The sequence below is a fragment of the Anas platyrhynchos genome, chromosome 16, assembly GCF_047663525.1.
Source record: "Anas platyrhynchos isolate ZD024472 breed Pekin duck chromosome 16, IASCAAS_PekinDuck_T2T, whole genome shotgun sequence".
NCBI classification, from domain to species: Eukaryota; Metazoa; Chordata; class Aves; order Anseriformes; family Anatidae; genus Anas; species Anas platyrhynchos.
In genome coordinates this window covers 13,494,585-13,507,197 of record NC_092602.1, presented here as the reverse complement: position 1 = coordinate 13,507,197, position 12,613 = coordinate 13,494,585, and the positions used below count along the sequence as shown (strand labels likewise).

The 12,613-nt window shown below is 36.5% G+C and overlaps 1 protein-coding gene across 16 annotated transcripts in view; it reads right to left on the bottom strand.

Moving 5' to 3' along the window:
• The window catches only part of RIMBP2 (RIMS binding protein 2), a 158,857-nt gene extending 146,319 nt beyond the window's left edge, over nt 1–12,538 (bottom strand). For all 16 annotated transcript variants that reach the window (XM_021271355.4, XM_038187705.2, XM_038187707.2 and 13 more), the window contains exons 1-3: nt 11,660–12,538; nt 5,324–5,440; nt 880–990 (exon numbers count right to left, since the gene is read on the bottom strand). In XM_021271355.4, coding sequence (XP_021127030.1) covers nt 880–990; nt 5,324–5,440; nt 11,660–11,662 — 231 coding nt within the window. In that variant the 5' untranslated portion in view covers nt 11,663–12,538. The remainder of the gene's footprint in view (nt 1–879; nt 991–5,323; nt 5,441–11,659) is intronic.
• Nucleotides 12,539–12,613: the final 75 nt, after the last annotated feature.

The window sequence follows — 12,613 nt, the reverse complement described above, 5'->3', positions numbered from 1 at the left end:
AACAAATGTAATTTTCATGCTCTGAAACAATTCATTTTGTCATGAATGAAAAGACCTAGAAAAATTGAATCTGTGATGTGTTATATCTGCTAAATCTGCACATGAACATTTAACAGGCAAGTTTCTTCTATTAAGCATTAAACTGTTGAGTAAACGATACAGTAAAAAGTCTGAGAGTTGCCAAACACTTAAGTGTTTATAGATTTTTTTAAGCAATTATTATCGTGTTTGTATCCACTGAAGGGAGAAGCGCTGAGAGCTCTGGAGAGCTAATCCATTAGTGAATAGGAAAGATAAAACTGAGTAAATATCAAATAATTTTCCCTATTACTAATGCATCCCAGTGTCATTGGAAAAGCAGTTTCTCTGTAGATAAATGGGATGCTGTGTCTCTGTCACAAGAGCAGAATATCTTCAGGAAACCCAAAGGCAAAGGTTTCTGTTACCTTTGCCAATCTCAGACTTGGTTCTTTTTTGGAATGGTGTTGAGCCCTCTTTCACAAGCCTCACATACAAATGTCAGAATCATGACCAAGTGAATTTAATACCAATGTCTGAGTTTTCCTGTGGGGGTGATTACTTTGAATTGACTGATATTCTAGTTGGGTTCCTTACAATGACAGCATTATATATCTGTTATTAGAAGAGTTAGGGGAAAAAAAAAAAAAAAAAAAGTAGTGGTGCAGTCCCAATACTGGTTAAAATTCATGGCATAACTCCTTAAACTGCAGACAGCTAAGTGTGCTAGACCATAAAACCAAAATACTCATATCTGGAAGGCAAAACCTTAGTGTGTCAGATGCTGGGGGGGGGGGGGGGGGGAGGAGGGGGAAGGGGGCAGTAAAGCCAATGGAAGATTTTAAAGCATGTAACACTTACCTTGCTCTTCTTAGGAGTTACTGAGCAACTTTTCTGTTTGCTTCTGTCCTCAGGTCTGCAGTGTGGAAGCTTTTTGGATGTTTGCTTTGCTTTATTGTTGCCCTTTTTGGACTGTGGAACATAATTCATCGATATCTCACTAAAATGTATTACAATACATCTGAATCATCTTAGTGATTCTGCTGGTGTTAAAGCATTTTGCTTTTGCACGGCAAAGCACAAGATACAAAGTACAGCCCTAAAGCTCAAGAAGTCTAATGGAACAAATTAAATGTGGCATTCAGTCAACAACCGAGGACGTAGCATCTTCGTGGCAGAGCCCAGCTATAGCTACAGCATCTGTGCAATGCTTAGCATGGTGTGGTGTGCTAATGCTACAGAATGGAAGACTAGCTAACACTGCAATCCAAATAATAAATAATATTATTAGAAGCAATTTGCTGTTTGTGTGGCATTTGTCTCTTTGTCAGACCCGGTAAGAACCTCATGTTGGGTTTATGTAGAAGGTGGGTGAAAGAGCAGGGTTATAAGCAGCATGTAGTCAAATGGTAAGTGGCACTGCTTCATCAGATTACTCAGTCAAAAGAGGGCACTTTCTGCTACATCCCTGGAATTAAGTGGGATAAAGAAGCACACACGGTAGAACGTTTGTTCCTTCTGCTGTTACCCAGTACTGAATGACAGCGTACAGAGTAAATATGCAGTATTATTTTAAGTGCGCTAGAGGGCTTACCATTGATTCCTTTTTTAAATTTCAAGGTATTGCTGAAATCACACATAAACTTTGCAGTATGCTACAATCAGTGTAAGGCAGTCTTGCCTCCTAGCACTTGGAAACCTAAATAAACAACATAAAGCAGCCAGGGAAATGGCCTCATACCATACTGTTCAGTTCACAGTAGTTTGGTACTCCTTTAAGGAAAGGGAAACTTTCTTTCTCTCTTCCTTCTGTTCCTGAGTGTTTAAGGGAAACTTCATAACGGAGACTCCTGTTGTCACTCATACTGTGTGCTATGAGTGCCAACAAAACAGATGTTCTTTTACTTTACATAACATATAATCTTGGCTAACTAAAGCTACACCCAGAGGGTAAACAAAAGTGATCTCTGTTTTTCCAAGCACCACTACCCTTATCCCTTATTTTCATCCTTTCTCTGCTGATGGTGAGTCAGACTGTCTCTATTTTGCCAGCATGACTTGGCTTTTTGTACTTTTTGGAGTATGGAGTTCATATTTGAGAAAAGTCGAACCTTGCCATAGCAAACAAGTCTCTATGTGGAAGAGGAAGTTTTGAGTCTATTCTTTTCCCTAATCAGCCTTCGAAATGCTCTAATTACCAGCAGAAAATGGTAGGAGGAAAAAGCAGTAAAAACAGACCCAAGAGAATGGAAAAGTGAATTGCTTATAATGAAGCAGATAGCTGCTTGGGATTGAAGAGAAGCCTTTTACGTAGATGTGCCGCCGTTGCTGTCTGTGAACCAAAGGTGGTCATTAGAACTGCTTGTATTACAAACACCAACCATCTGTCACAGTTTTAGCTTTGATGATTTCTGCTAGTCATAGCCCAGGATGATTGGGAGGAATCCAGAAATCTTTTCTGAACAATTAATACAATGTTCCCTCCTCTCATATTCTGATTTTTTCCTGTTTTCATCTGACATTTCACTGGTGGGAAACACCACATATCAAAAAATACTGAAACTGAGGAGGTAGCAAATATAAATGCAAAAATACTTGAGAGTTGTAGCACATAGCTACAGAGGACTATATACAAAGAAACATACTACACATGAAAGCATTTTGATGTAAATTGGATGATTTTAAAAATATTTTCCAGAAGATTATTGCTGGACACTGAATAAGACCACTTATATAATTCATGCTGGTACAGCAGACAAGTATGAATAGCTTTTCTTCAGTAGACTGCTGTACCTAGATAATAAAAGCAGATTCAAAATGAAATAAAACTGAGTGAGCTCTTGGCTGGGACCAGAGCTGGCCCCAGGCATAAGGCTGGCACAGGTCATTGTGACTGCTGATGGTGAGGGAGGAAGGGCAGTAATGTTAATGCTAACAGGAACAATCTTCACAGCAGCAGTGGTTGGCACTGACACCATGGACTACCACCACTAGGAAAAGCAAAAATTAAGGCCTGCTCAAAGAGGCCTTCTGCTTCCCACCTTTGCTTGCACCTTCTTTCCCCTTTTTTGTTCCAACAGCCTGTCTCACCTGCCAAGGGCAGGGGAAGAAATAGGAAAAATATTTTCCCTTCCAAGCACTCATTTCCAAACTAATGAAGTCCCTGAAACTTCACTGCCTCCTCCCAAATCTGACAGCTTCTCTCAAGCTGCAATAAATCATTCATTTTAGTTAGAACATCAAATAAATCTATTTATTTAAATAACCACTATTGTATAACAACTCAGTTCTTATTTTCCTTTCGTATGTTACTATATTGAGTTGCAGTGCTACATCAATGTGTAAGCATGGAACTTTACAGTTTATAACACGAGAATGAAACTATTCTCCTTTAATCACATAAAATATATTTTAATGCAACTAAAATAATTCCAGATTTACTTTCCGAATTACTAAATGATAGGGAAGTCAACAAGGGCACTTATTTATGTCTGTGTAGGATATTAAAAACGCTCAATGGAAAAACAAGAAAAGCATTCTGGCCTACAAGTCTGTAAGTCATTCTTCATAGGACATGCTTGCTTTTAGCTTATCAATGAGCCAACTTAGATGAGAAGAAACATAGAGAGCAAATCTATCATATAAAACAAACTCTGTTATCGATGGATATATGAATCCAGCTGGATTACAGGGAAATGTAGGGACTTTACCTTTATTTTCTTTGAACTCACTTGAAGTTTATAGTAATTTCCCTTATTTCTCAGCATTTAAAAAAATATGTCAGCTGTGATTAAAAATACATTACAACAGTTGTTGAATTTAATCTTCCTATGATTTTATCTGTTTTCTTTCTAAGACTTCTTTGTTCCATGGTTTTATTTGCCTCATATTGTGAGGAAAATGCTGAAGATACACTAGGGGAAACTGTATAAATGGGAACTCTGACAAAAGCCTTATAAATAGCTTCAAAATCAAGTGAGTGCAAGCATGCCAGCTGTCATGGTTCAGGTCTGAGTGGAACATCAGAGCCTGGCCTGGCAGAAAAGTGGGTGACTCTCAGGGATCAAGTCTCCAGGCATAGGGCAAGATTACTGTAACCTAAAATTAGCCTCCAAAACTCATACATAGGCTGTCAACTATCCAACTATTTCAGAAATGTAGATCACACAGTATTCTACTAAATACTTTGAAAGCCCTTTGTATAAACTTGTTATAGTCCCTATAATGGTTCTGAATCTAATTTTAGGTGAACTTCTTTTATAATCTTGCTGTCAGTATCTGTTAAGGAACTGTATAAATGTGTGGTAAAAAATAGCTTTATATTGTAGGAGTACACTAAATGTACTCTTCTACACATGCAAATTAATTTATTTAAAAACAAATGTATCACTTGGTAGGCAGCTTAGAAAGCAGAGACTTTTTAAATGTGGGGAATGTGAGAAAGCTAAAATTATTCTACCAATGAATGCTTAAAAATAAATTCACAAAGGACAATAACAGAAGTTCACCACTTATGGTGATATCACGTGTGGGTAATGCAGTTGAATACAGACCAGCCAGGCATTTTGTGAAAACCATTATTATGATGCTTTATGGCAAACTCTGGAGAGAGAGAGAGAGAGAGAGACAGACAGAGAGAGAGGCACATCTGAAACTAGAATTCTTAACGTGAAATATTTGTTGTGCAGATAAAAGTATTTCGTCAGCAGAGTTGCAAGAAAGAACAGATTGAAAATGTGGCTATGACCTTTTGGGGCAATGAGCTTAGTTTTAAACACTAGATCTATATCTCAATTCAGACTTACTATGGACACCAAAATTTACCTGCTGTGAGAAGTTTCACAAGCTCTAGAGCAACTCTTCTTTAATAGAATTGGTATCATGATTTCAGCTGCAGTGTAACTGAAATAGCCCATCTTTGTAACCAAAGAAGGTGTGCATGTTATGACTTTATGACTCACAAGGATGCTTTCTGCTTAGAGAAACATTTCTGCTTTCTGCTTAGAAAAAAAATCCACTTTCTAAGCTGCCTACCAAGCAGTAGGGTTCTTCTCTTTCAATTAATTAGTTTGCTTACTACTCTCATAACCTACAATACAAAGCTTTTTGTTAACAAGGCTTTACATAGTTCCTATATAACTCTTAATGGCAAGATTTAAAAATGTGGTTATTTTAAACACTTGCTAATAACACCATGCTCACACACAAAAAAAAGGGGGGGGGGGGGGGGAGGGGAGGAGAGTGGGGAACACAGAAGTTCTCAAACAGTCTCTGACAAGTCCTAGGATTGGAAACGGTTACTCACCACTTTGTCTTCCTCTTGCTCTTTAGTCAAGGACTTAGCTGCTTTTGGAAAGGATTGATTTGCCCTGGGGGAATCCAGTAAAGAATAGCTATGATCCAGAATGTGACTGATAGCCTTCTGTAACAAAGGGGAAAAAATGGCATGAGAGCATTTCAACTCTCTAGAGAGAAGTTTAAATTGGCATACAGGACTTGTGAATTTTGATAAAGTCAGCCAGCACCATTTTGCTAGTTGTAACTTCAAGCTGTATTACTTGTTTCTTCTTTCTTTTCTCTTTGCATTGTTCCCTCCCTTCCAATACATTCATGGCCTGTCTTGTATCTCTAATTCAAGCTTTGGAGCTGCCAGGTGGGTATTCTGACAATCCTGTAAAGCAAGCTGCCCTTCCATTTCTCCTGCTAGGGCTTTTCAAAAGACAACCAAAACATTTAGTCATAAGGTAAATAAGCATGACTCAGATCTTCCCTTTTTCCTCTAAAGGGTTTTATTGCAAATGAGCAGTCAGGGTGTTTCTGAATTTTAGAAGCTAGTACTTTTTGTAAGGCAGGCTCCCAAAAGTTTGGTAGATAGCATGAAACAAAAGGTCAAACTGCTTAAAAACAGAGCTAGGCCTTTCCCTTTGGAGAGCAAGTAGCTTCCTGACAGTCCTCGGAGATTCTCCACCCAATGGGAACAGTGAAATGCTTTATATCCAGTAATAATACATTGTTCTTACTTTGCTATTTATACTGACTGAGTATAACATCTGTACAGCAAGGCAGTGTGTACCCACTAAAGTCATAGCCATAGATACTCTGAGTTCATCTTATTGTTTCAGCAGTTTCAAAAAGGAAGTAATTTTCCCATCTGGAATTAGGACAGAAGTAAGTAACATTTTCAACAGGTCAACAATAAAAACGATTCATATCAGGTGAAACAAAATACAAAACCAATCCACATTCTGTGGATTTCTTTAAGCATATTTAAGAATTAAATTTCTACCAAAAAAAAAAAAAGAAAAAATAAATTTGATATTTCAAATGGTTTCAGAGTGTGCAGACTGCAAATTTTACCTTCAAAAGGAAACTACAGGCACAGGGAACCATTTTGAAGCCAAAAAGCTTAGAACAGATTTAGGGAGAAATCTCTGTACATACAAGAGCATCACAGTTCTCCTCAATTAAAGAAGAGTTCAAAAATGGTAAGTGTGCAATATGCAGATCCCAATCAGTTGAGACATATTTATGCTCAGAACCTAGTAACTAGCTGTCACTGCAGTAGCCTCAAAGGCTACTTCATTTCAACTGCATTTCACACAAGATTATTTAAAAATCAATCAAAAATAATTAAAAGCAAAGCATATCCACAAACTATGTGCAAAACATATAAAACCCATCAAGTTTTGAAATTCAGTGTTCTTCTATTGTGAAAACATACCCAGAAGTAAAAATGGGAAGTGCATCAGAACATTGAAAGATGAAAAAGGAAGAAGAAATAAGGTCTCTTTCCTAGTGGAGGAAAAAAAAAAAAAATCCTATACATTACAGCAATTCAGTACAGAATCAGTGATTCAGTTCCAAAAGAAAAAATCTCTCATCTAAAAGAATGGTCTGGCACCAAGCCACTAAGCCATATATGTCCAGCTATGACCCTTATATTTAAGTAACGGCTAAAAGTAACATTAAGTTATTCTTGCCACATTTGTACAGAGGAATGAAGATATAGCCCATGACAAAAAGATGGATCTCCTCAGAGATGATATAATATTTAGCCATTGATAATTATGTGCTAGGCAGAATTGTCTATTTTAGCAGAAAGTTCAAAAATACATATGAAAACACAGGTAAAATTTTTATTAGCGACTAAATACTAATGATGCTCTGAATTTCTTATACACAAGTGAGTAGGGCTCTTTTATAAAAAATATTTCAAATAAAATTATAATGACTACCAAAATGAAATTTACCTTGAAGTCAAACTTTACCTATAATAATACTAACAGAAACCTTACTAGATTAATGCATATATGTTAATATATAGTAGTACCCCTATAAAGACATAACATAACTTTTAATTGGCTCAGCTTTATTTCACCCATGATTTATTTTGTTCCACGCTACATTGAGGAGAGTCGGAGAAGCCTGAATCTAAAAGCCTCCTATTCCAAACCAAAGTGAGCAGGTGATTATCATGTGACAAATGACATCAAGAATGAGGGCCCATATTTATGCATTACAAACAGCTGTGACATTTTTCTAATGTGCAAAGTGAGTACAGAGGAAATTGAACAGCAGTAACCTGAATTATTGAAAGGCTGGCTATGCAGAACAAACATAATTAAAGGGTCTCATTATCTTCTAAATAATTATTGTAAATAATGCTTTAGATAATTACTTCATTAGTTTTCAAAACACTGGCTTTTATTCTCCTCTGAGATTCCATCCACTAAATCTACACTGAATAAATTGCCAAAAGGGAAAATCAAAAGCAGAGGAATTATGTGAGCTAGAAATGCTATGTTTAAATCTGCACGAACTGACTTCGAACCAAAATGTTTTGGAACGTTTCTTGCAAATTTTCCAAAGGTTAAAAGCTGCTTGAGTTTTTTTTTCTTCATCTTGCTTTCTGATGCAGTTAGATTCATTTGTGTGCAGTTATATTTATCCATTTAAAGATAGTAGGCAACAGTGTGGATGAAACCAAGATTCATTCATATCATCAATGACTGACCTTTACTAAGCATACATACTGCTGCTTTTCTTCACTACAGATACCATGAGGTAGATTCAATAAGAAAAGACACTATGCCTCTAGAACCAACAGCCTCAGCAAAAGGAAGTCAAAGACCAGGAGAAGAAATGGGAAAAAAAACTTTAAGACATGCAATGAGATGGCTCCAAAGGTAAGAAGGTCTGCATTTGGAAAAGTTTTTTTTGTTCCACCCCCTCCCCAACAGCATTAAGTAAATAACGCCAGTAATTCAAACAACAGCATGAAGAGCTGGTAAATACTTTCCTGGTCAGGTCCCAAGTCAATCTGTAGCACTGCAGAAGGCTGCTGCTTACAAGCTATGGTATTTTAAAAGGCCTTTGCCAAAAGTCCATTAAAGAAATAAAGTAGCAAAAGGAAGATGTCTGCAAGTAAAGCAATCATGCAATCCTTTAGATAGAATAAGCACAGTAAACAAATCAGCAACATCTGAACCTAAGAAAGAGAATTAATTTTCAAAATTGTGGTTACTTACATTTTGAAAACAGAGATCAGCAGAAAATACATAGCCTACAGTGGAGACACTACTCCCCCCCTCCCCATCAATTAATGTGCTGATTTTAGAAAAGAAGCAACATTTCGGGAACTCAAGGTTCTCTTCAGGGAGGTAACCTAGAGACTGAACTTCTTTAAGTTGCTGGGCTTTTATAGAAATTATTTGGGGCTAGAGAGCTAAGATTAAATAAACTCGTATGACTACACTGATGATATATGCCCTGATATAATTCTGTAGTGTATAAAGATAGCAGTAATAGACATTATATATATTGTATTACTTCAAAATTCAGAAGTTTATTCTAATTATGTAACTAGGCACAAAAATTGTTGCCGCCAAGAAGGCTAGAAAAGTAACATGCATAGAGAAAAGGGATCTCAATATATGCTCAAATATACACACTCAAAATACTGAAATGCAATGAAGCATTCATTGTAGTATCTACTGTATTACTGCATTGTTGGTGTTTACAAGCAGTTTCCACGCAATGGAGTATTCAGGGATGAAGAGCAACCCTGTAAGAGTCCATTGCAGTGGAAGGCTGGTAAATATTGACTTGTTTTCTTTCAATTTCCAATTCTCTTTCTCCTGCTCTATTACACTATTGACCACTTAATAAGATACTATGGTACTTTTTATAGTAAATGCGTAAGATATCAATACTGTGATTTTAAAAGTCGTTAAAGTGTATTCTAATAGTTATAACTTAAAACTGAACATATCATTCTGTTTCAGTTAGAACACTGCAGTTAGGCTCCTAACTCCCACTGGCTTCCTAACCATCTACCTGCAGATGCATCTTCTGTGTGATGCCTTCAACTATCAGTACTTCACAGCTTGAAATGTAATATGGCAGGACAACTAACCTCTTTTTTCCATTTGTGTTTAGCTAATCACAGAACTTGAATGCTTCAGTTTGATAGCTGTGGCTTAGCTTAGATTCACAGCAGTAATAAACTAAATTTCTAAGCAAGTCAGACTACCACTCTAAACAAGAATGCATGTGTAAGAAACTGTATCAGCAATTCAGAATTTTTTTTTTGTACTTTTACTGACCTGTGTGTGAAATGATTATTTCTTTCTTTTGAACATAAGCAACCCTCTCCCATGGCAGTAGGAGATATTAAGAATAGAACAAAAGAGGCTAAGCAGAATTAACCTTATCCAGCATGTATGGCTTTAAACCTGGAAACTGCTTCCTTGTATCCCGCACCTATGTAGATGACCTAATTTGCTCACTTTGAAGATCAGATCTAAGTAGTTCCCCCTAGAAATCTGAATTAAAATAAACCATTATCAATACTGCTTTCAATGGTTGGTATTTGTTTCTTGATTATATTTTCCTATGCATTTTTAAATGACTAAACTTTTCATTCATAACCAAGTGAAAAAAAAACACCTTTTTTTTTTGTGTTTGTCATTGTATGATTTTTTTTTTTTTAATACATGACTGTATTAATAAGCTCATGTCTTGCCTCAACACACGTCAATTGTTCTACAGTATTTGCTATAAATGTAGAAGCAGTAGGGTTTTCTCCTTAGGTTTAGACCCCTCTCCATCAAAACTATCATTACTTCTCACCAGTGCCAAGCTGATCTGAGTAGATTGCAGGCATCAGATCTTCTGCCTAGACTCAGGTCCTGACTGCTATCTATGCTTAAATCAAAAATCCTAGGGAATAACCTGGAAGAATAAAATAGGAAGTAATTGTTTTCTCAGAACATCTCTATGCGGCTGCAATTTACAGTATTAACAATCCAAGGTGGTGAGGGAGTTCTAAATGAAAATTTATTTAATTTTCCACTGTAAAACCTATTGATACATTAAAAATAAAACAAAGCAGGCTCTACTCATATTTTTAAAGCATCATTTCATGACCAGGAGGTCTGCTGTTTTGGAAGAGGGAAAAAACAAGTCAATCTGCCACATCAGTTAATGTTCTACTGTGTGTTGACTATCGACGTTGTGGACAAATTCCTGTAGGTGTTTGAAGAGCACTACAGAAAAACCCGCGTGAAAAGCTGTGCCATCAGAAATGCTGACTATTAAACCGATCACACAATATTGTTCAGAAGATGCACTACGAAGCAAAGGTGGTTTTCTTCCAAACCACCAAATAAACAAGACTAATAGCAGAGGAAATGATTCCGTCACTTTTGAATGAATTACTTAAGCAGGATTACAACTATTGAGAGAAAAAATATTATCTCCCACATCCCTAGGAGCCCACAGGACAGGACTTCAAACGCTGACATGCCAGGTTGCAACGGCTGCTTCTCCTGTGTGGGAATCTCTTGTCACTTTTAATGTGGAACTGTATTTAGACCTTATTTACAGTGGTGGGTGCATCTCACAACTATAGTTGGTGTACAGGGTCCAAAGTTTTGATATTGAAAAACAAAACATGCAAAATTTTTTGGTGCTGATACCTCCTCTTTCAGCTCACCTTTCTTCCCACAATCATTTCTCACATCTGTAAAGTGCAAACAATGTTCTCCATAACAGCAGTGCTGACAATTTCTGTAAAGTGCATTGTAATTAGAGTTTTTTAAACTGAAACTTCTTGAAGTTTTTAACGTCCAGAAAGATGTCAAAACATAAATCCCATTAATAGACTTTGACAGTGAACACATAGCAAGGACAATTAAAAAATGCCTGTGCATTTTCTGTAAAATTACATATAAGGACTGTAAAGTGAGCTGCGATATAAATGGCACCTCTGGTGAGTCTTTATTCATTCTGCCATATTCTCTAAACTAAGCTGTGCTCTGTGTTAGTTTAATGTGATCCAGCACAGTTTACTGGAGTTGAGAGGAATTAGCGGGGGCTGAGCCAATATAGTCTCACATTCTCTCTGAAGTGTGGATACAGGAATTACAGTTTGTTTTTGTATGCATAAAACAAAATTGCTTTCTTCCCAGACCACAATCTGTTATATATTGTTAGCTATTCGTATACCAGCAATTTCTGATGAACTTACTATTCAGTATCAAACTCCTTTCCCCCCTTCTTAAAGAAGGTTCAAAAGCAGCCTGTAAGTGCAGCAATCAAAACATTCTTTAAAATATACAATTATTTTGTAACTACTTACCATTTCTATAAATTTCCCTTCGTAAAAATCTTTGAGAAGTACTTTCGTTCTTCAAAACCTGATTATAAATGCTTATAAAATGCTCTTTTTTATTCCAAAAAGTTGATTTGGAAGTGCTGTACTACTGTGCAGAAGGACTTTGCATGTTTGACAGAGGTAATGAAAACAGCCTGCAAGCAGCACTGTGTAACTGAAGAGCCAGTTATTGTATATGACAGAAAAGACTGAGTTGATTCACAGGTGCAAAGGCTGACCCACTGACTGCAGCATGAGGAAGCATGCCATGGTTATTTTCAGAAGTCACATACAAGCCACCAGAACATATCAAATCAAGTTTAACGCTGTAATTGAAGTTTAAAAAAAATAAATAAAAATCACCCAAGCCACTCTCAAATAATCTACATTAAGCACAGCTCTCTGAAGGGCTTTTTAAAAAATATTTTTTTTATACAGAAAAGCATCCTTCCTCCTAGTTACTTCAGCTCCTTCTGTCTTCTAAATTTTATTTATCAGGCTTACATTCATTAAACCTCACATAGTGCTACGCTAAACAAACACTGCATTGCCTAGAAATGTCTGTTCTGTATTCGGGGAAGTTTAGCTCACTCTATTGAATTCATCTGTGTTCCCACCTGGTGCTTTTTGTACAGAGGGTGTGGTTTCCCTGTAAGAAGCAGCAATGAGATGCCACTATTTTATTTCTGGATGGTGAAAAATGTGCTTTTATACAGAATCTGAGAATACATGACTAGCTTTATCCAAATATAACTCCTCTATTTATCAAGTTTAATATTCAATAAAATTCTATGGGAATACTTTAAATGAATAACTGCCATTCATATCTTCAGTACTGCCTGCCTTTTTTTTTTTTGTGTGTGTGAAGATTTTCAGGAAATAAGATAATCAGACTAAGACTGATTATCTTATTAGCAGTTGTTTGACATGCGTGCCTTA